Here is a 25,111-nt window from a genome sequence, read left to right on the forward strand (position 1 = left end):
GGGCTTGACCTTTACTCCTGATCTTAAATGGAACACATACATTAAATCCGTTGCCAAAGCCACTGGAAAAATGGTGAGATCCTTCTATTGATCCACTAGATATCTCACTGCTGATGCAATTGTCTATCTATATAAAAGCCAGGTACGTCCAAGGATGGAATACTGTTGCCACAATGCCACATCTGGGCAGGAGCTGCTAGAAAGGACTTGTCCTGCCTTGATAGAGTTCAAAATAGACTTTGTAGCCTCATAGGAGATGTCCTTTTCTCTTCCACTAGATTGGTTCAATTTGAATGCGCCAATTTTGTATTACATGTGCGTTTATTTTTCAGTTTGACAAATGAACACGGAACAGTAAAGACACACAGCGGTGCTCTGTTATAGAGTGCCAAGATTTTACCTTCATTGGACACCATGCAGTGGGTGGACGAAGGACATTTCTCTAAATACAGAGACAACTTAATTGCTGAACAATGAGGATATTCTACAGTGTTCGGCTTGATATATTTGATTATGGGAAATTATCCTATTTCTTCCTGAGACCACGAGGTCCCAAAATATGCCATATTGGGCGACAACATTCCCGCCGTGTTCACCATGTACAACATGGACATCCTTCTAAAAAAAACCCGAACTAACATTCCTACAGAGGAATCATAACAAAAGTCTCCATTGCAATGGATAGCAAATTCAGCCACTGTTTTTGCAAGGACTTACTGTGACCAAAGAACTTTAATTTCTGATACATCTTGAATGAAATTTGAGCTAAAGGTATGGCTTTGTTTGTGGAGTTTCATTTGCTATCTGCAGGGAGGAAATTGGGTGTGTAGGGAAGAAATTTCTTACAATTCATAATTGTTTAAACTGGGCGAGGGCTATTGGCAAACCAAAACATTTATTGTATAAAAATATATCAAAATATAATTGTAAAAACATTTATTGAAAAGTTTGCGTAAGATAATATAATTTTAATAAAACAGGTTGTTAAGTTTTTTGCTATTTATTTCCTACTTCGGTCATAGTTTAAAATACTGATTTCTCCCTCTGATTTTAACGTGCTCGAAAAAAAAATGGCGTCTCCATTTCCGGCGATAAACTGTAGAAGTGCCGAAATTATTTCTCATGTAATAATATTTAACATAAGAAACATTTTGAATGCCTTATTTTTCTTAAATTACCTGCAAACCCTATTTAGCGACATTACCAAACATTTATAATTAAGAAAAAAAAAAAAATCAACAAACGTATCCTGCTAGGTAGAAAGAGTAACTTATCTTGCCTTATATATTCTTTTTTTTTTTTTTAACCATTTTTTCGAATCTCTGTGGATTGTAAAACAAACCCAATCTTGTATCCTTTCTAAGTATTCCAATCAGAGGTCTTAATAACTCCCTCAATGTTAAAAAATAAATAAATAAAATAACCTCATTGCGATGATATACGCAGGTAACCAGGTACATTTTGAATTCAAGGGAAGTAACTCTTCACCCGATGACGTCACACCGGAAGTTGACGAATCCAACTTTTGTTATCCCGTTGCCGTGATACGTAACCGGGTTGACATGCAGACTGCGACACAACGGAGAAAATGGATAAGTAATCGGCTATTATTCCGCCTTATAGTGTAGACACGCGACCATAATGTCTTGCTCCACCTGCAAAAATCCCTAAAGGGTGATGAACTGTGGGAAAAAAGAACGTATTCAGCAGAAAGGAATTTAGTAGAAATCCAATCTTTTTAGCATAGGGCAAAAAAAAAAAAAAATCCCCTTTTTTTTCTTCTTCTCTTTTGATGTTCATCTAAAAATACCCCCCCTCCAAAGATATATATTTTTTTGTTCATATTTTTTTAATTAAAGACGAAAAGACGTCGGATTTTTCAGGTAATATATCTTATTTTTTTATTGTTTATAAAAAAATGGGGGTAAAAAATATTAAAAAAAAAATAGTCCCATATATTCTTCGTTGACGTTCTACAGGTTCTCTTTTTTTTTCTTCTTAAAGGTTCTGTTTTTCTGTTAAATGTGATTAGATTAAAAATATTCTTTTCGATTTATTATTATTATTATTATTATTATTATTATTCAATTAATATTAATTAACTGGACTGGACTACTTGTCGCCGGGGGTAGTATTTATTATATATTATTAGGTACTTCTGCAGTTTGCGGACCTTGATTTTTTTTTTTTTTTTAGATGGGATCGTCAAGTTAAATCCCAAATTTACGGTTATGTTTTGTTTATTAAAAATTGTTAGGTGAAAGTACAGAATAGTTGAAGAAAACAACAACAAAAAACAAACAAAAGAAAACAAGAAAAAAAATCTCTACCCTCCCCACGTTAAGAACGGCTTTCGGTGCTAGTGCAGAGAGTGATCCGCGCTATTTTTTAAATCGTATTTTCGAGTTTAATTAAAGTTTTATGATATGTTTTTTTATTCAATAAGTATAGAATAGGCACAAAACAGTGTCAAAACACCCTTCCTCCCCATGTTAAGAATGGCTTTTTAAATAATAACGTTATTATTTACGTCCGGATCAGTCTCTGCACTAGTACCCAGCTTTCTAAATAATGCTATAATTTCAGCAGTCAGCACTGACCGTAAACTGCATGAGTACCCTTTTGTTTATTAAATTGGTACTTCCTTGAGTGGCCTCTTGGCCTTGATAATGTGGTGATGCCTATGTAAAAAAAAAACTTCTTCACTTATGTTACCGCGTTGAAATAATAACGTTATTATTTAGAAAGCCATTCTTAACATGGGGAGAGTAATTCTTCTGTACTTTCACCTAACAATTTAATTAAAAAAATATATCGTGAAACTTGAATTTAACTTGAAAAATACTATTTAAAAAAATAGCACGGTAACATAACTGCATAAGCACTGTTAAATTGTTAGGTGAAATTATAGAATAGTTGAAAAGAAAAAAGCTCTACTCTCCCCATATTAAGAATGGCTTTCTAAATAATGTTAGTATTTCAGCACTGTCTGTAAACTGCGTAAGTACTAATTTGTATATTAAATTGTTAGGTGAAAGTACAGGATAGTTGAAATAAATTTTTTACAAGGTAGTCACCACTTATCAAGGCCCGGAAGCCACTCGGGGATAAAGGTTATTGCGTGTACAGTAATCAATGGGATAGTATCGTAGTAATCGTTAGTATTGGAGATTTGATAAAGTGTCTTACTTAAGGGGGCGGTTTATCAGGAATTTGTTTATGCTGAACTTGAAGACATCCAGGTTGTAGTCAGGTGGGAAACCGGCAAACGGAAGAGAGTTCTACAGGCGTGCACATCTAAGAAAGAAGCTTTGTTCATGGAATCTACGTTTTGGTTTTGGCACAGCTAAAGAGTGGGGAAAATTTTTGACAGTGGTTTCAACTAGGCGGGTATTTATCGCGAGCGTGGGACCAGAGATTGAAGCTCAGACGAGCACTTGCCATGGAAGTAACGATAAAACAAAGACAGGCTCGCAACTTCTCTTCTGTGGGAGAGAGGTTGCAGGGAAGAGAAAAGAGCATCTCCCACTAAGCCACGAAGTCTATTTTGTACTCTGTCAAGACAGGATAGACTGTTTCTGCTCAGATGTGGCAGCAGTACTCCATCCTTAGACGTACTTGGCTTTTATAAAGATAGAGAATTGTATCAGCAGTGAAATATCTTCTGGCGCGGTAGAAGGATCCTACCATTTTTCCAGCGACCTTGGCAACTGACTTGATGTACGTGTTCCATTTCAGATCAGGAGTAAAGGTCAAGCCCAGAGCTTAATTCATTTTTATTTCGGACTATTATTCTCATCTTTATTAGTTGTTGTTTTTCATCTTTATTGGTTGTTGTTTTTTTTACAACGTTTCGGCCAACAATTCCTCTGGCCTTCATCAGGTGGTAACCGTGACGGATAGGAACTTCGAATCTCCTAACTGCATTCTCAGCAATCACTGCCATCCGTAGTTGTTGTCGTCTCACCACGTTTTGGCCAATTAACCTCTGGCACGCTTTGGGTAGGATTGAAACCACTATCTTCAGACAATGTTGTAAAAAAAATCAACAACCAATAAAGATGGGGATCAGAGCGTTGATAGGAGCTTGGTTTTAGATGCATTAAAAGTAACCAGCCACTTCTTCCCCCACTGTACCACGTGCTCAAGCTCAGAGGAGCGAGAATCAGAGAGAACTTTGTCATTTATGGCCTTAGATGTGTTGCCATAGATGGTCGTGTCATCAGCATAGATGCCAACGAATGATTTAAGTATGTGTTTTGGGAGACCATAGCTCTACCCTCCCTATGCTAAGAATGGCTTTCTTAATATTATTTCAGCACGATCCATAAACTGCGCAAGTACCCTTTTGTTTATTTAATTGTTAGATGAAAGTACAGAATAATTGAATAAAAGACCCTCTTCATTTCAAGAATAGATTTCTACATATTGTTATTACTTCAGCACGATCCGTAAACCGAACATTGATTTTACAGAGTCACAACTTATCAAGGCTTGAAGGCAACTAGAGGATAAGGGTCACTAAATCACGGCGAAAGTTTATTGTGAGAAAAAAAAGGTACTTGTTAAGATGGAGTCGACAGATCGATTTTTTTTTTTTTTAAATATGTCGTTTTAAACAAAGACAACAGTACTTACCATGTCGAAAATAGTAATATATTCAAAAATTATGAGAATTCATTGAGTAGAAAGTTATTTATAGTTAAAAGTAATTTTTACGGAAAATTTGATAAAATTGCATTTTTCTTAGACATTATTAAGTAGAGAGTAAAACGTTCACACACAGGGGACATAACTAGGTACGAATATTTTAGATTATTTGTTCATGGCTGCAATATATGCTGTCTATAGAAATAGACTATTTTTTTTCTTTTTTTAGTAAAAACACATTAGTAGTTGTGTAGGAATTATTTTATCTCAAGATGGGAATTGTAACTAACATGTTCGATGCTCTCTGTTAAAGGCAAGAAATGAGACAATCACAAAACAGCAAACTCTACTTGTAAAATTCTCGACAAACTTTATTTGTACACAGGATATTATTGCAAAATAGTGCGCCCATCTTGCGTCCAACTTTAGAGCTGGTAGTTTGCTTCAATGAAGCGGTAGTTTGAAGCCTTTTGCAATCCGCATGCTGTCGTAGTCTGTTGCAGGGAAGGATGAAATTAGCCGCGTTCCATTGGACCTCATGGCCCTAAAAAATTGGTAACAACGCAAACAGACTGCATACCGAAGATGAAAAGTTCACAATGATAAGAAAGTCCGTAATGCGGTTGTAGACATTCTGTCAAGTAAGCCTAATTCGTAGGCTTTTACTAATATGTTCTATACTTCATCCACGGCTGAGACCTGAAGCATAGAAGGCACTAATGTCAGCGCCCAAGTCTCCTTCTTAGAAGACATGATAAAAATGAGTCCTTCCTCCTTTGCTGGTCTGAAATGAACTAAAAAAACTGGAAAAGAAATGGAAATTGGCTCCAAAAGCACATGACATGTCTGGTTAGATTGAACCAATCAAATCGATCGATACATTGGCAGGTAGGGCTAGTATAATGATTGAATAATTTCTTACAGTCGTTCTACTTTTATATTTTCGTAATTTTTGGATATATTACTATTTTCTACATGACAAGTACGGAATATCAGTTTTGCTTAAAACAACATATTTAAAAAAAAAATCGATTTGCTTAAGGAGACTTTGTTGCAAAAAAGTTTTGCAGGCAGCGGCTATAGATTGAAGCTCAGTCAAGCACTTGCCATGAAAATAATGATAGAGTAGATATAGACTCACAATATCTCTTCTGCGTGAAAGAGGTTGCATGTAGGAGAAAAGCGCATCACCTACTAGATTTCGAAGTCGGTTTTTAACTTTGTCAAGGCAGAAAAAGGGCGCACCGAGCAACCCCCCCTCTCTCCGCCCCCTAGATGTGTCAAATAAAAATGCTGTAACTTTATTGTTTTACAAGCATGTTTTTATGAGGAGCAAATTTTGAAGGAAATCTTATTTTCTGATGTCATCCATTTTCAAGTATATCTTTACATATAGTAGCAGTCCACCAGCGTTGTCCGGTCGTAAAATGTGCATAAATATTATATTTTAATTCACGCAGATTTTTTATTTGTATGGCATAATCACGTTGACACACCGGTTCTTGCCAGATCACCAAAGCTTGCCCAGTACCAGATGGGCGACTATTTGGGAAGGTTAAGCGCTGTATATTCCTTCTAGGAAGGTTGGACGTGGGGCCAGTACCCTCACCCCGAAAAAAGAACTCTTCGTTACAAAAGCATCTACAAAAGTTGTGGATGGCCTATGCCCCTCCCCCCAGGGGCTCAAGGCTATGGATTTATCTTTATTGTTATTATTAATAATAATATTATTATTATTATTAATAATATTAATAATAATATTAATAATAATATTATTAATAATAATAATGATATTAATAATAATATTAATAATAATAATAATATTATTAATAATAATAATATTATTAATAATAATATTAATAATAATAATAATATTATTAATAATAATAATATTAATAATAATAATATTATTAATAATAATAATATTAATAATAATAATATTATTAATAATAATATTATTATTAATAATAATATTATTATTAATAATAATAATATTAATAATAATATTATTATTAATAATAATATTATTATTAATAATAATATTAATAATAATATTATTATTAATAATATTACTATTAATATTAATATTATTAATATTAATATTATTAATAATAATAATATTAATAATAATAATAATAATATTATTAATAATAATTATATTATTATTAATAATATATTATTATAATATTATTATTAATAATAATATTATTATTAATAATATTATTATTAATAATATTATTATTAATAATAATATTATTATTGATAATAATATTATTATTAAAAATTATTAATAATAATATTATTATTATTAATAATAATATTATCAATAATATTATTGTTGTTGTTACTATGAGTTTATTATTTTTTAAAATTTAGTTTTTTTTTGTTTTTGTTTTTTGGTCTTTATTTGCAGGATTTATTGGTTTACTAGACTACCCGTGACCCGTTGGGTCAGTATGTTATATTAGCTATGGAATTAATGTATGACCGTGACACTTGTGACATAAAGAAAATAGTTTTTTTTTTGACATAGCAGAAACATTTCTATGAAAGTATATTAAAATGAAAAAAGAATATAGATAGATTTCTATGAGTCGTTCTGTTTATAATTCTTTATTTTTGAAAAAAAAAAAAGAAAAAAAAAAGAAGACTTACAGCCATTGAATTATAAGTGATTTATTATACTTATAGGAAAATGTGCACTGAACAGATACCGTAATACTTAAAGTTAAATTCAAATTTTGATATATCTTTTTTAAATGAAATTGTTAGTTAAAAGTACAGAATAGTTAAAAAAAAAAAAAAACACTCTCCCCATGTTAAGAATGGCTTTTTTAAATAGAAAATGAAAATAAAATGTAACTTTTTTTTCATTTATTTTAAACAGACATTCATGACCCAAATATTTAATTTATATGTTAATAATAAGTTCAATAAAACTAATTAAGACAATGCGGAAATGAACGACGTAAAAAAAGCAGAAAGTATTAACAATTAAAGTGCCTTAAACTTATTCTCATTTTTCAAAACTGTTGCTACATCTGGGAAGAAGCTGCTTAGCAGCCCTATTCTGCTTTGATAGATTTCAAAACTGACTTCGAAATCTAGTAAGTGATGCCCTTTTTTCTTCCTTGCAACTTTTTTCCCACAGGAGAGAAATCGCGAGCCTGTCTCTGCTCTATTATTATTTTCATGGCAAGTGCTTCACTGAACTCCAATCTATGATTCCTCTCCCTTGTCAAACTTTCACAAAAGAAACACTCGACTAGCTATGACCACTATATATGATTTTCCCTACTCTTTGTACATATGTGCATAAATCTAAACGCAGATTCCATGAACAAATCTTCTTTCCCAGAACTGCCCTCCTGTGGAACACTGTTCCGCTGGCATGCTTCCTGGTTGAATACAACATGGTAGCCTTCAAATCTAATGTAAACTAGTTCCTGTTAAGCTGTCCTCATAAATAATCAAATTCTACCCAATTTGCACTATAAGAGATTACTATACTATCACCTTACATTTGTTAACCCTTATCCTTGAGTGGCCTTTGGGTCTTGATAAGTGGTGACTCACAAGTAAAAAAAAAAAATGTATGATCTTATCGCTATAGATCGCTGTTTTTTTTTATTTCTACATAAGTGGCGATTTATATATGTGAAAAACTCACCGAATTATTTCATATCGGGTTGTTACTTCAGCGCGTGTTAATATATTTATATAGCACTAAATATGCGTGTTAATATATTTATATAGCACTAAGTATGCGTGTTAATATATTTATATAGCACTAAGTATGCGTGTTAATATATTTATATAGCACTAAGTATGCGTGTTAATATATTTATATAGCACTAAGTATGCGTGTTAATATATTTATATAGCACTAAGTATGCGTGTTAATATATTTATATAGCACTAAGTATGCGTGTTAATATATTTATATAGCACTAAGTATGCGTGTTAATATATTTATATAGCACTAAATATGCGTGTTAATATATTTATATAGCACTAAATATGCAAAAGCCGCCACCGATTAGTCCAATTAGTTCATATCCGGTTGTTACTTTAGTGCATGTTAATAAATTCCATGCAGAGAACTTGTGGGGAATTTTGTTTGTTCGATCATATTTTGTTTGTTTATGCTTTTGCCTTGGAGAAAAATAAATTGAAAAAGTTTGTAAACTGATATCTGCACTGTTCCATTTGTTTAATAAAAGTTCTGTAAATTAAACCAAAGATTTAATAAATTTATTTACTGCGGACTCTTTCTTTGTTGTTTCACGACGTTTCGGCCAACTGTGGTAACCGCGACGGGATAGGAACTCCGAATCTCCTAACTGCATCCTCATCAATTACTGCCTTCCACAGTTGTTGTTGTCTCACCACGTTTTGGCCCGTGGTGCAGTGTATAGAGACGTTGAATCTCTATGGTTCCAGGTGAGAATTGTCTGAAGATAGCGGTTTTAATCCTACCCAAAGCCGTGTTGTCAGTCGACTGGTGTCTATTGGAATGTGTTCCAGTTGAGTCTCTTGGCTTCTGGGGTCCTTAATTTATACTTCATCCATAACATCTTATTCTATATTCTCAATACTTGCTCAGCTTGAAACTAAAAGATAAAATAAATTACTAATATCAATTTTTTTTTTTTTCTATTCCCCCAGGTCAAATAAACTATCCTACACCTGAAACCGTTTGGATATTTTGGATTCACAATGAAAGTGAGTAAACTGGACGGAAAGCCGACAGGAGGCGATGGTGATAATGTGAAGGTCGCCATCCGTTGTCGACCTCTGAACAAAAAAGAAATTGCCAATGAATGCAAGCAAACTGTCTACATCGATTCAATGCGTGGCACAGCCTCTGTAGAGAATCCAAACGCATCTCATGGGGAACCGACGAAAGTTTTTACTTTTGATACCGTCTTTGGTGCTGACTGTAAACAGGTTGATGTCTACAACGAAGTTGCGCGTCCGATTGTAGACTCCGTTCTTGAAGGCTATAATGGAACCATATTTGCTTATGGCCAAACAGGCACTGGCAAGACGTTCACAATGGAAGGTCTTCGAGCTGTGTCTGAAATGAGGGGGATTATACCAAACTCTTTTGCCCACATCTTTGGCGCCATTGCCAAAGCGGAAGGTGAGACACGTTTCCTTGTGCGTGTATCGTATCTAGAAATTTACAATGAAGAAGTCCGAGATCTGCTCGGAAAGGACCAGATGCAGCGACTTGAGGTGAAGGAAAGACCAGACGTTGGAGTCTATGTTAAAGACCTGTTGGAGTTTGGGGTCAACACTGCGGACGACTTGGACCGGATCATGACCATTGGAAACAAAAACCGAGCAGTAGGGGCGACAAATATGAACGCCCAGAGCTCTCGGTCACATGCCATTTTCTCGGTGACGATTGAATGTAGTGAGAAAGGGATTGATGGTAATCAACACGTGCGAATGGGGAAACTCCATCTGGTTGACTTGGCTGGATCGGAACGGCAGACGAAGACTGGTGCCACGGGCCAGAGATTAAAAGAAGCAACCAAAATAAATCTTTCTCTTTCAACTTTGGGGAATGTAATATCGGCACTCGTGGATGGCAAGAGCAGCCATATTCCTTACAGGAATTCTAAGTTGACTCGTCTGTTACAGGATTCTCTTGGAGGAAATTCTAAGACTGTAATGATTGCTAATATCGGACCGGCCGATTATAACTATGATGAGACAATCAGTACGTTACGTTACGCGAACCGTGCTAAGAATATTAAGAATAAAGCAAAGATTAATGAAGATCCCAAGGATGCCCTGTTGCGGCAGTTCCAAGAGGAAATCAAAGAACTCAAGAAGCAGCTGGAAAACGGTATTTTTAATGAGGATGATTACAATGATTCGGAAGTGATCGAGAAAGATGGTAAAAAGTCCAAGAAGGAGAAATCGTTGAAGATCTCCAAGGAAAAAATGTCGGAAATCCAGCTAAAAATCGCCGAAGACCGTAAACTCTTGGAAGAGAAAAAAGACATGGAAGAAACCGAACGGAATAAAATCAAAGAGAGTTTGGAAGAAAAGGAATCCGAGCTGAAGAAATACCAGGAAGAGATGGACCAGCTGGGCCAAAAGCTGGCGGCCATCGAGAAGAAGATAATCGTAGGCGGAGAAAATCTGCTCGAGAAAGCCGAAGAGCAAGAACGGCTTTTGGAGGAAAGCGCCTGCGAGCTGGAGAAGCGGAGGCAGCACGAGGAAGAGCTTCGTCGGGCGCTGAAGGAAAAGGAGCAGGAACGCATCGACATCGAAGAGAAATACTCGAGTCTCCAAGAGGAGGTAACCGGAAAGACAAAGAAACTGAAGAAGTGTTGGACGATGTATACGCAGGCCAAGAGCGAGATTGCCGACTTGCAGAAGGACCACCAGCGCGAGATGGAAGGCCTCCTGGAAAACATTCGGCAGCTGAGCTGTGAGCTGAAGCTTCAGATGCTCATCATCGACAGCTTCATCCCGACGGAATTTCAAAAGATGCTGGAGTACTACGTCCACTGGAACGAGGATATCGGCGAATGGGAGCTGAAGTGTGTTGCTTACACGGGCAACAATATGAGAAAAGAGTCTCCGCAGCCTGAAGAGTGCCAAGAAAATTTCGGAAAGACTGACCTCTCGAGCATCTATCTGGCGTACACAAAAGAAGGCGCGTCACAGGCGTTGAGGCCGAAGTCGAGTAAAATATCCAAATCTGGGCGTCTGAAGACAGCATCGCGACCAAAAACTTCCAAGAAGAAGAGAAAAGAGGGTAATATAGAGACGATATTACAGTGACTATTCCTCTTTGCCGTTGCACTCTTTGGCATCAAGGTTTTGTTGTACATGGACTCGTTACTGGAATTTTTGTTTCCCGATTTGGCGTGGGATAATGTTGCTTAAACCCATTAAATCCCAGTGTATCTAAATTTTTTTAATATTGAGTTGAAACTATGTGAAATGACTAAAAATGGGTTAGAATACATAAATTGTAAAGGAAAAAGAAAGTTCTTTATTTTATTTAAAAAGCGAAATATTGACTTTCCTATAAAAGTTGTTGCTGAATCAAATATGCTGTGTATTAAAAATGAAAATGTGGGCACTTGTATAATGTATGAAGCAGAAAATTGGTTAAAAAAGCGGTCATGTAAAATTCCTAACCGAAAAATTTCTGAATTGTCAGTGGAAACTAAGTGGTTTTCATTCTAGTTGCACTTAGAGTTGGAACGCTTAATCAGAATCAGAAATAGAAAAAAATTGGAACTTTTTGCGGTATCGGAATTAGAATCAGTATTGGAATTGGTAAAATTTATGCCTATTTTCCTCTTTTTAATTGTTTTTTGTTATTTGATTTTCTTTAAAGCAAAATCTTCCACTTCTGGTAGCAATATTCAAATAATAAAATATTTATTGATTTTTAAACTTCCATTAAAACTAAAATTGATAGACCACCTCTTGCAAGTGTCATTTTACGTTTGAGAAAATATTTGCACATTTAACGTGTATTTTACTGCAATCGGAGGCAAAAACATTTCAAAGTTAAACAATTAGAGATTTGTAATGAATTAGAATCAGGAATTTAGTAAGGATTCGACAGTTGTATCGGGGAAAAATATTGAAATTGTCCCATCACTAATATATGAATATATAGAAAGAGAGAAAAATCAGAACTTTTGGGGGTATTGGAATCGATATTGGAGGGGGGGGGAATTTCTTTTGATTGTCTTTTTATTTGATTTTGTTTAATGCAAAATCTTCCACTGCTTGTAGTAATAATAAAATAATCAATATTTATTGATTTTAAACTAAAATCAATAGATCATCACTGACAAACGTATATTTTTACGTTTGAGAAAATAGTTGCACATTTAACAGGTTTTTATGATCATCAAGAAAAATAACATTTCTGTATATTTAGAAATTTAAAAAGAACCAGAATCGGTAATTGTATGAAAATCGGGAATTTAGTACAGAATCAGTAATTGCATCGAAATCCGGAAAATTATTTGAATCGTCCCAGCACTAATTGTATTTTCTATATATCTATAAAAGTGAACGTGTCTGTGTATATTTTCTTTCGCAATAACTCTATTAATTTTCAGTCTACAGACTCAAAATTTGATATACAGGGTACTGAGATTTGGGAAAATCTTTGTGATCGGTTTTCGGACAGAAATTTGGCTGTTATGGGGTCAAAGTTCAACGATTTGACCTTTGAGAACTCTACCAAACTCCTCCGACAATTTTGGATCTAAACACTTGAAATTTTAGATATAGGTTCCTTGGACATGGATCTAACTTAATAACTTGATTTGAGCCCAAAACAATAAATGTTAAGGGATTATAATAGGGGTCACATTTATAGAAATTGACTGCTTTTTTTTTTTTTTTTTTTTTTTTTGCTCAGCATACACCTCCAAACACCCGGACAACGCCGGGCACCCATGCTAGTTAGCATATATTTTCACTTAACTGTGAATTTAGGACTACGTTTTCATCAAGTCTCCCAAAAAAGGGCTGAAAAGATAACTAACACAATCCTAAAATAGGGGTATTTTAATCAGGGACTTCTTTTCTACGATATCCTTGTTTCAATTCTTATGCTAGTGTCACGTCGATCGAGACACTCAGTGGGACAACCCCCTACAAATGTTCCACGCATTTGGTTGATAACTACAACTAAAAGATATTTAGGATTACGTTTTCATCAAGTCTCCCAAAAAAGGGATGGAAATCCTAAAATAGGGGTATTTTAATTAGGGACTTCTTTTCTACGATATCCTTGTTTCAATTCTTACGCTAGTGTCACATCGATCGAGACACTCAGTGCGACAACCCCCTACAAATGTTCCACGCATTTGGTTGATAACTACAACTAAAAGATATTTAGGATGACGTTTTCATCAAGTCTCCCAAAAAAGGGATGGAAATCCTAAAATAGGGGTATTTTAATTAGGGACTTCTTTTCTACGATATCCTTGTTTCAATTCTCAGTGGAACAACCCCCTACAAATGTTCCACGCATTTGGTTGATAACTACAACTAAAAGATATTTTGCCATATTACGAAGGACACCAACTCTAGAAAAAATAGGTAATTTAGCCGCTTCTAATTAGACTCAAATTAAACGGGCAAATTTATTTAGTTACGAATTTAGAATTACGTTTTCATCAAATCCTCCTCCAAAAAAAAAAAAGGGCCAGTAATTTTGTCTTAACTTATTAAGTCCTAGAACATCATTTTTTTTTTTTTTTTCTGTTCAGTTAAAATTTTGTGTAATAACTAAAAATGGGTTAGAATACACAAATTGAAAAAAAAAAAAAAAAAAATTATTTAGAAAACAAATATTGATTTTCCTAAAAATAGGACACTGAGTTGGATACATGTGATATATTTTAGAAATCAAGACGCTATACATTCAAAATAAAACTTATACATTATGTTAAGAAACAAAACAGTTCACACAAAAAGTTATGTTGCAATTTTGGCAAAGAGTTAGTGACTTCTAATTGCAAGACTCATACATCATCGAACAAACAGAATTACGTCAAATTTCAATTTCACAAACCTAAATCTAAACATACATTTTACAAACACAGCCTCTTTCTTAGAACTGCCCGCTTGTGGAACACTGTTCCACTGACCTGCTTCCCGACCGGCTACAACATTGTAGCCTTCGAGTCTAATGTAAACAAGTTCTTGATGAAGTGTCCCTTTAAATAATCAAATTCTACCCAGTTTACATAATTAACTATTACTACATTATCTTACATTCATTAACCCTTGTAAATAATCAAATTCTAATGACTTATTTTATTTATATAATATTTTATTTATATATATTTATCATCGTACAAATAGAAATTTAGCAAATTTCACAATTTTTAAAAGATCCCAACAACTCTCTGGGAGGAGTTGATGAATAGGGATGAATTTTATCCTTTCTTCAGAAGAATTATGCAGCAAGCAATACTATTCTATAATATCTTTAGATTTTAAAAAGAAATTTGATGCCCTATTTATAGGCAGTCGGCCATAATGGACTAACATTTGGATTATTTTGTATAAATTTGTAAGTCATGAATAAAGTAAATATTGCATTTCCTTTTTTGGACGTAAAGGACAGGTCTTGGATATGACCTTAAAGTATATCTGGTGATGCGGCCCCAGCTTGCGGGCTTTGGGGCGTGTGGAGCCACCTTTTAATTGCCATTGCTCCCAGGTCCACTCTGACCCAGAGTGGTAGTATCTGTTAGGGTCCCAAGTATGGGTTAAATAGAAACCAACTTAAAAACAACAAATATATTCTATTAAAAATTTTTTCTTCAAAATCACTGAATTCGGCATTAAATAACCTGAAAAAGGTTGATATGCCGTAAAACAAAAACAACCAACCAACCCACATCAAGGACATATGTAGACTCTTTATTAGTGTTGGGACGATTAATCGGAATCAGAAATAGAAAAAAAAACAGAACTTTTTGGGATATCGGAATTGGTATCGGAAAAATTTGTGCCTAATTTCCAATGCCGAAAACGATTCTTTTATATGTGTTGTTTTTTAAATTTAATTTTCCATTGCTGATTACTAATAATAAAATGATGACTGTTGATTTTAAACTATGAGTAAAGGTCTGGCATAAATGTATGTTTTTTACATTTGCACAAATATATGCACATATTACATGGGTTTTTATGGTAATCCGAAAAAAAAAATGCAATTTTATAGGTAAATATTTAGATGTTTTAAAGAATCGGAATCAGTAATTGTATCAGAATCGGGGGGGGGGGAAATATTGGAATCGTCCCACTACTAATTGTTATGGCTCGATAATACGTGTTATCAGTTTAATGACCAATCAAAAATGATGAACAGATGGAATATAACCTTGAACGCATTTAACAACTTACAGATTAGATGGTAATGTTGAAGCCGCTGGATGTGTGATGATTTAACGTCTATGATGTGAGATGCATTTTTTGTTTGACAGTGGGATCTTGTGTGTTAAAGACAATTTTTTGTTTTGTTTTTTGCTTTGTATTTTTTTTCTTTTTCTCTTTTTCCTGTTTTTATTTCTCCCTTTTTCCCCCCTTAAATTATTACCCTTCCCCTACTTCTGCTTTTCCCTTTTTGAAAACAAAAACTAAGAAGGAATTCTTGATTCTTCATCTGTGAACATTTTATTTGTTTTAGCAAAAAAAAAACAAACCCAAAACAAAACTATTTCAACTTAAAGTGTGACAGAACGACTGACAAACATATCTGGTTCTCCTGTAGAAGACGCCTCCCTGAATTACTTTTGTTTTTTTCTTGCTCACATGCCCCTATACCAAATTCGTAGCAGTGGGCCGATGTCAGTGGACTTGACTTCTCTTTTTTTTTTCTACCAAAACGGTCATTAACAATGTTTTTTTAATGTCCCTATTTACCTACCTCCCCACGTGGGCAGAGTTAGACACAAGGTCAGTTTTTAATGTGAGGAAAGTTCAACTCCCCAAAAAGGGGAACTCTGCATAGGAACAAAACTAGAAATTGTCTTAGTCTAGAAGGATTTCTCCTCCACTGACCGAGGACAGAAAAAGTGAAATGTAGTATCAGAACAGATACTACACTTTGTTTCTAGCTGAAAGGTCAAGAAGAGTTTTTAATGTTAAACATTAAAAAGAACATTGTTAATGACCGTTTAAGCCCACTGATATTGGCCTACTGCTTTGAATTCGGAATAGGGGCATGGGAAAGAGAAAAAGCGAAATTAGTTCAGGGAGACGTCTCCTACTGGAGAACCACATATCCTTCTATTAAAATGCATTTACTTTTTTATTTTATTTATTTATTTATTTTTTTAAAGGAGTCACCACTTATCAAGGCCCAGAAGCCACTTAAGGATAAGGGTTAATGAGTGAATAGTAGTCCATGGGAAAATATCGTAGTAATCGTTAGTAGTTGAAGTTTAGTAGATTGAATTATTTTAGGGGACAGTTCATCAAGAATTTAATCATGTTGGACTTGAAGACAACCATATTGTAGTCAGTTGGAAAGCAGGAAAACAGAACAGAGTTCTATAGGTGTGCAGTTTTAAGAAAGAAACTTTGTTCATGGAATCTACGTTTAGGTTTAGGCACAGATAAAGTGTGGGAGGAATTATCGATAGTGTTTTCAGCTAGATGAGTGTTTTTCATTGGGGGGGTGACTATAGATTGGAGCTCAGACGAGCACTTGTCATGAAAATAGCAATAGAGCAGAGACAGGCTCGTGACGTCTCTTCTGTGGAAAAGAGGTTGCAGGGAAGAGAAAAGGGCATCCCCCACTAAGCTACAAAGTCTATTTTTAACTCTGTCACGACAGGATAGGGTGCTTCTAGCAGCTCCTGCTCAAATATGGCAACAATACTGTATCCTTAAATATACTTGGCCTTTATACAGGTAAAGAATTGCATCAGCTGGAGCAGTAGAATGATCCCACCATTTTTCCAGCAGCCTTGGCAGCAGATTTGATGTACATGTTCCATTTCAGATCAGAAGTAAAGGTCAGACCCAGAAGCTTGTCGAAACATAGAGCCTCTCCTAAGACGAGAGCCATTCATTTCAATTGATGCCAGACGGAGGATCAGAGGGTTGATGATGTAAAGATAGAAGCTTGGTTTTAGATGCATTAAAATTAACCAGCCACCTCTTTCCCCATTGCACCATGTGCTCAAGATCATAGGAGAGAGAATCAGAGAGTTTGTGACTTGTCCACCAAGTTTCAAGCCTAAATATCCAACAGTCTTTTTGCGCACATAGGCATTTTATACAGGCAAACAATTTATGCACAGACTCATGTATACAACGTTAATGCAATCCAAACACCACTGCATCACAGAAATTATACAAGAATAACCCACAAAGGTAAAATAATTGTAATAGCCTGGATACCAAACCATGTTGGTGTCCCAGGAAATGAAAAAGCAGGCAAACTACCAAATCAAAAGAATAAAAATCTCACATACAGATCTGAAAAGAAAAATTAAGGAATAATTCTCTATCTATATAAGAGCCAGGTACGTCCAAGGATGGAATACTGTTGCCACATCTGGGCAAGAGCAGCTAGAAAGAACTTGTCCTGCCTTGATAGAGTTCAAAATAGACTTTGTAGCCTCGTAGGAGATGTCCTTTTCTCTTCCTTGCAACCTCTATCTCACAGAAGAGATGTTGCGAGCTTGTCTCTGATGTATCGTTATTTTCATGGAAAGGGTTCGACTGAGCTTCAGTCTATGGTCCCCCCTCGCCAAACTTTCACAAGAAACACTCGTCTAGCTGAAAACACTATCAATAATTCCCCCCACTCTTTATCTGTGCCTAAACCTAAACGTAGATTCCATGAACAAAGTTTCTTTCTTAGAACTGCATGCCTGTGGAATTGTCTTCCGTTTTCCTGCTTTCCAGCTGACTACAATATGGTTGTCTTCAAGTCTAACGTAAACAAGTTCTTGATGAGCCGTTCCATATGTTAACAAATTTACCGAATTTTCATTACTAATGATTACTATATTTTCCAATTTCTACTGTACACTCTTTAACCCTTATCCTTGAGTGGCCTCTTGGCCTTGATAATGTGGTGATGCCTGTGTAAAAAAAAAAAAAAAACCTAGAAAACAAGTGACATAAAGAACAAATTACATGAACACCAACCGAAAAACGAAAACCAAAAAGCTTTGGAGGGACAAAGAGCGGAGATTGTATTAAACCAAATATAAATCGGACACCCAAAATTGACCCACTCCTACCTACTAAAAGCTGATGAAGCACCAAAATGCATACTTTGCAACCAACAAATAATAAGTACATGTTTACTGATAGCATAAAAGGCACAAACCCGTCTGAAATAAATATTTTGGAGCATCGATGTTTTAAGCAGTATGGCCTCAACAAATTGTAAAGTGCATTAAAAAAAAAAAATTATTCAGACTTCTCTAAACTAAAAAAATATTTTGCTTTGGAAAAACAGACTTTTCACAAAATTGACGACATTTTACTTTGGAAAACAAAAATTTTCTACAAATTGGAAACATTTTACTTTTAAAAACAAACATTGCAAGAAATTGGAAACATTTGACTTTGGTAAACAAACTTTTCAAGAAATTGACATTTTACTCTGGAAAACAAAACTTTTCAAGAAATTGAAAATATTTTTACCTTTAAAAACAAACTTTTCAAGAAATTTACAACATTTTACTTTTGAAAACAAACTTTTCAAGAAATTAGAAACATTTTACTTTTAAGGAAAAGCCTTTCAAAAAATTAGAAACATTTTACTTTTAAGAACAAACTTTCCAAAAAATTAGAAACAGTTTGTCTTTGAAAACAAACTTTTCAAGAAATTAATAAAAGTAACAATTAAACCTTTTCTTTGCATAAAATTATCTCCATAGTCTTTCTCTTCCTATTCTTAACCCGCTTTCCACATTCTTTTCTATTTCCTCCATTGACAAACTCAAATGATTACAAAATACATTGTGATGTCATATTAAATTCTTTCCCTATTTATTTTCCTTCTCTGTCTTCTTTCTCTTTCCTTTTCCGTTTTCAAATATTTGCATCATTCCACTCCTCATCATGCCACGTAAACTTGCCTGATGTATTGATACTTGATTCAAACGTCAGTAACTTAGTTTTGCATTTAACTATATCATTTATTGCGAGTTATGATCCAGCGAATGTGAAGTCAATTGAGGGCCACGTTGATGAGACGATCACCAAAATGTCCCCCTATGCATCATTAATAAATAATCAATAAAACAAAAACTGTTGAAAATTGGGTACTTATGCAGACTATATGCATAAACAAAAACGTGTTTTTTAAATAACATGATTTTCATTTAAATCTATCTATCTATAAGTGATCTTGTCTGTGTGCAGAACTGTCTCTACTAAACTACTCTGTCAATTTTTAGTCTCAAGACTTGCAACTTGATAAACCTGTGGAACAAATTTGATTTGGTTTTTAGCCGATAAAAATAGCTGCCAAGGGTTCAAAATTGCAAAAAATTGGAACTTAGGTGTAAGTCAACTAAACGCGTCATTTTTACGCCTGTGCAGATATATATTTGTCTTTAAGAACATTATTTTTATATGCGTATGGGTTTAGCTCAGATGGTAACACATAATGTTGCAGAGCTAAATGTTTTGGTTTCGATTTTAGCTGATGGCACCAAAGTCATTTTTATTTTTTTTTTTTTTACTTTTGAAATAACTATTATATTAATAAATTAGGTACAATATAATAACCAATAAAGAATTGACTTTATAATAGAAAATACGAAATCTGCATGAATTAAAATATCATATTTAAGCATATTTAATGACCTGGCAATGCTGGGCAGCTTGCTAGTATATATTTATCTAATATATAAAAAGTTATATGTCTGTCTGTCTCCATATTTTCAAACTCTCTCTTCTCTGAAACTAAAAATTGCAGAGCAGTGCTAGGGATCACAAATGATTGGATTTATTATGGACTGTTCTTTTGTGTCTTTAGCCGGTTAAAATTGTTTTTAAGGGATCAAAAATGGGTCAAAATTGAAAAAAATCGTTATACATTTTGCGCATTCATCTTAGTTTATTTTTAATCAGTTCATATGCATGTCAGGTTCGTACAGTGGTAACGTCACCAGCTCTAGATGCTGCAGTTTCGCTTTCGGTTTCGATTCTAGCTGATGGCACCTAAATATTTTTTATTTTTGAAATCATGACTCTGTAATAACATATACGAAATCTGGACAAATTAAAATATCATATTTAAGCATATTTTACGACCGGGCAAAGCCTCCCTCCTGCTAGTATATCTATATATATATATACATTTATATTAGGTACAATATATCAATCAACACAGAATTAACATTTTAATAATAAATACAAAATTTGTAATAAATTAAAATATCATATGTAATTGTATTTTACGACTGGGCAATGCTGGGCGGTGTGTTAATTTCTAGAAAAAAATGATGAAAAATAAAATAAAATAAAATGGTACTTATACAGAATAAGGACTAATGGTGGAATTTTTCAGGCAGTTTACATAACATGAGAAGTTTTTTTTGTAACTCATCAGATTTTTTTGTGCAACACATCAAAAGTTCTTTTTTGTGCAACACATCAAAAGTTCTTTTTTGTGTAACATATCAAAATTTTTTTTTTTGTAACACATCAAGTTTTTTGTAACACATCAGAAGTTTTTTTCAGTTTTTTTTTGTAACATATCATAAAATTTTTTTATGTAGCATATCAGATTTTTTTATGTAACACGTCAGAAGTTTTATATTTTGTAACACATCAAACTTTTTTTTCTGTAACACATCAGTTTTTTTTTCTGTAACACGTCAGGAGATTTTTACATAACACATTAAAAGTTTTTATTTTATGCATCAAAAGTTTTTTACGTATCAGATGATTGTTTTTAACGTAACACAGAAGTTTTTTTACGTAACACATCAGATGTTTTTTTTTTATGCGACATATCAGATTTTTTTTTATGTAACATGCCAGAAGATTTTTTTATGTGACATATCAGAATTTTTTTTTTGCTGTAACTCCTCAGAATTTCTTTTTCAAAACACATCACAAGTTGTTTTTTTTTTGTAACACATCAAAAACTTTGTTTTTACATAACACAGAAGTTTTTTTAATGTAACACATCAGATTGTTTTTTTGTAACACATCATATTTTTTTGTAACACATTTTTTTTGTAACACATCAGATTTTTTTTTGTAACACATCAGATTTTTTTTTGTAACACATCAGATTATTTTTTTTGTAACACATCAGATTATTTTTTTGTAACACATCATATTTTTTTGTAACACATTTTTTTTGTAACACATCAGATTTTTTTTGTAACACATCAGATTTTTTTTTTTGTAACACATCAGATTATTTTTTTGTAACACATCATATTTTTTTATTTACATAATACATCAGAAGTTTTTTTTAAAATTATTTTTCGTCAGACGCTGGCTAATTTTTTTCTGTGAAGAATATATTTTACTATAAAGATAATTTTGTTTTTCCCTGATTTAAATTTTTAACTTTAAAAAAAAAAAAAAAAAAAAAAAAAAGTTAAAAATTTAAATCAAAGAAAAAAGCTTTGCAGAATATTGCTGAAATCATCTTTTTTGATTGGATCAGGAACAGTGCTTCGGAAAAGATGATTTCAGCAATATTCTGCAATGCCTTTTGTTTGTTGTTTTTTTTTGTTTTTACCACTAAAAATGTTGCCAGAAAAAAATGTGTGTAGAGTTGCTTTTAACAAATTGTAACATATTAGAAAAAAAAAAAAAATAAAACAACAAAACCTTACTGCACATTCGGCCCAAACTAAAACCCCACCAAGCTGCCATTCCTTTGAAACTTTTGAAAACTTGTATTTCTTATAATTTTCATAATTTTCATAATTTATTGAATAAATGCTGGAAATTTAAATGAAATTTGAAAATTCTTTGAAAATGGGTCAGATGGATGTAGCAAGCTTGTAAAACCATGGGATATTATATTACCTGTCCAAGTTTTTTCTCAATATCGTGTATGACCACTCACCCCCACCACAAAAAAACAAAAATCAGAATAAGAAATATATTATGAAAATCTGAAAAAAAAAAAAAAAATCATAGAAAGCATCAATCTGCCGGGGATGTAAGTGTGCTCCACTTTTTAATGGAATTCAGAAAAAAAACTTGCCAAGAAGGTGGGCTCTCTCTACGATGCTAGAAAATTACTCACACCTGAGAGTATCCTGTGTCTCTACAAGACCACTATTAACCCATGCATGGGGTATTGTTGCCACATCTGGGCTCGTGCATCTCCCACTAGTCTCTCGCTCTCACACAGTCTTAAAAGTTCAGAAATAAGGAATCTCTGATTTAATAAGTCCTGCACTATCAACCAAACTCCAATCTTGAGTTGGAAGCCATGTTTGGTTTCAGAACAGTTTCCGATGGTTAGATGTTCTGTAGATGTTCTGGAGGTGACTGGTTCTCAGTAGAAAGAATAGTTTCCGATGGTTAGTTGTTCTACACAAGTCCTGGAGGTGACTGGTTCTCAGTAGACAGAACAGTTTCCGATGGTTCTATACAAGTCCTGGAGGTGACTGGTTCTCAGTAGACAGAACAGTTTCCAATGGTTGTTCTATAGAAGTCCTGGAGGTGACTGGTTCTTAGTAGATAGTTCTTGAGTTGGAAGCCATAAAGCAAAAAATTCTTCCTGTGTTGTCACAGGATTATGTCGTTATATACGGCATAATTGCGTTGACACACTGGTTCTCGACAGATCACCGAAGTTAAGCAACGTTGAGTCTGGTTAGTACCAAATGGGTGACCATTTGGGAATTCTTGGTGCTATATGTGCTCTCCGCTTATCTCGGCATTTGTTTCCAGTCGTCCTGTACATACACTTCACTTGCCACTGGTATTTAACAATGTCCACTCAGGAGAGATGTGGTTGGAGATTATGCTCCTTCTGCCACAAAAATTTCACGTGCAGGCGTCTCTTTGTGGGTATCCATAGTCTGTTAAAGACTGAAGGAGCCCCTTTGACACAAAGAAAAAGATGCAAAGTTTGCTAAAGAAAAGGTTTAATTTTTATGGAGCAATTCTGGTTTCTGATTGGTTGGTAGCAGAACATGAATTAATTTGATTTGTCAGTTCCTAGCAGCAGCAGCGTTTATAAATAGAATTTCCCGACTGAGGGATCATACCCCATTATGGACATTCTCATGATGGGATGTCTCTGCTAGCGGCTTTGGCTGCAGGGAGATAAGGTAGTGGTACTCGTCAAGGATCCGTTCGTGAATTAATTTGATTTGTCAGTTCCTAATAGCATCATTTATAAATAGAATCTCCCGACTGTGAGGGACCATACCCCCATTAGTAGTAAAAAATATTACAACACTGTCTCATCGCTGTATCATTGCAACCTGTGTGCCTATTTTGCAAGTATTTTAATGCAGTGTGTTCTGACGAACCCAAAACATTTGTATCCCCTCGACGTAAATACTTCCTGACTAACCCGACAAGCAGCAAAATCCCACCCCTACACAGTAGAGATCCGCAGATGCTAGAAAGCCTTTTACTCTAATAGTTTCTCTCCTGAACTGCTAGACTTTGGTATTCCCTCGCTGTTTCCTGCTCCCGTGACTGTACTGACATGCAGAAATTTGTGTGTAATGTGAACAGACATCTCACTGCTCAATTCCATAGATAGTATCCCTGCAGATTTGGTCTCAAATAGTAGCCCTTCATGTCCAAGTGGCACTGTTCCATGTTTGGGGTGAGAAAACAATTGAAATAATTAAAAAAAAAAAAAAAAAAAAATTTCTTTTTTTTAATTTTTAGAATCCTTTGAGATGAGGCTTTGTAATTTCTGTATTCATTCTTTTTTGCAAACTTATCCTCATTTTAGAATCCTTTGAGATGAGGCTTTGTAATTTCTGTATTCATTCTTTTTTGCAAACTTATCCTCATTTTAGAATCCTTTGAGATGAGGCTTTGTAATTTCTGTATTCATTCTTTTTTGCAAACTTATCCTCATTTTAGAATCCTTTGAGGTGAAGCTTTGTAATTTCTGTATTCATTCTTTTTTGCAAACTTATCCTCATTTTTATAGTTGTTGTTGTTTGACCACATTTCGACCAACTCATCCTCTGGCCTTCTTCAGGTGATTAACTGCAACATTATAGGAATCCTGAGTCTTGTGATTGTATCCCCAGTAATTACTGCCTTCTATTATAGTTGTGGCCGTCTCCCCATGTTTTGGCCACCTAATCTTCTGCTTTGGGTAGGATTGAAACCGCTATCTTCAGACAATGCTAATCTGGAACCGTAGAGAATAAATGCCTCTATCCGCTGCACCATGGGCCCCCGAAGGATTAGTTTTCCAAAACTTGGTGAGGCAACAACCATGGAAGGCAGTAATTAACTAGGGATACAGTTACAAGACCCGGCATTCCTATCCCGTTGCGGTGAATCACCTGAAGAAGGCCAGAGGATGCATTGGCCGAAATGTGGTAAAACAACAACAATACCATTCGGTACGGACCCAACAACGGAAGACCAGATAAGAATACAAAATTGGATTTATAAGACAATTATATCAAACCTTGATTGCCCCTCACGGCCCGTGATGCAGTGGATAATTTCTTGTTTGTTTTAACCTATCATTCACTTTCCCCTGTTTAACATCCGCGACACAAGTGAATACTCGACTTCTTCTATTTGGACTTTTCGGAGGATCCAGAAAAATAATGACTGATTTTTTGTTTTTGTATATATGACACACAGCATTAATTCATCTCCCTCTGCTTTCTTATTCACGTTACCGTCTTTAACAGTGTTTCTCAAAGCAACGTTGAGCCTGGTCAGTACTAAAATGGGTAACCATTTGGGAATTCTAGGTGCTGTATGTGCTCTCTGCTTATCT

At 34.3% G+C, this 25,111-nt stretch overlaps 1 protein-coding gene across 1 annotated transcript; it reads left to right on the forward strand.

Annotated features, from left to right (window-relative positions):
- The first annotated feature begins 1,504 nt into the window (after positions 1 to 1,504).
- Positions 1,505 to 22,134, forward strand: LOC145263641 (kinesin-like protein KIF3A). Its single transcript, XM_080120494.1, has 2 exons — positions 1,505 to 1,883; positions 9,319 to 22,134. Exon 2 carries the CDS (start codon positions 9,370 to 9,372, stop codon positions 11,455 to 11,457), a length of 2,088 nt encoding a protein of 695 aa, XP_079976620.1. The 5' UTR covers positions 1,505 to 1,883; positions 9,319 to 9,369; the 3' UTR covers positions 11,458 to 22,134.
- Positions 22,135 to 25,111: the final 2,977 nt, after the last annotated feature.

Source organism: Euprymna scolopes, chromosome 39, assembly GCF_053919585.1.
Source record: "Euprymna scolopes isolate OS-2025 chromosome 39, ASM5391958v1, whole genome shotgun sequence".
Taxonomy (NCBI): Eukaryota; Metazoa; Mollusca; class Cephalopoda; order Sepiida; family Sepiolidae; genus Euprymna; species Euprymna scolopes.

Excerpts from the sequence above, each read along its gene's own strand:
- LOC145263641 (XM_080120494.1), top strand. The coding sequence starts at position 9,370 with ATGAAAGTGAGTAAACTGGACGGAAAGCCGACAGGAGGCGATGGTGAT.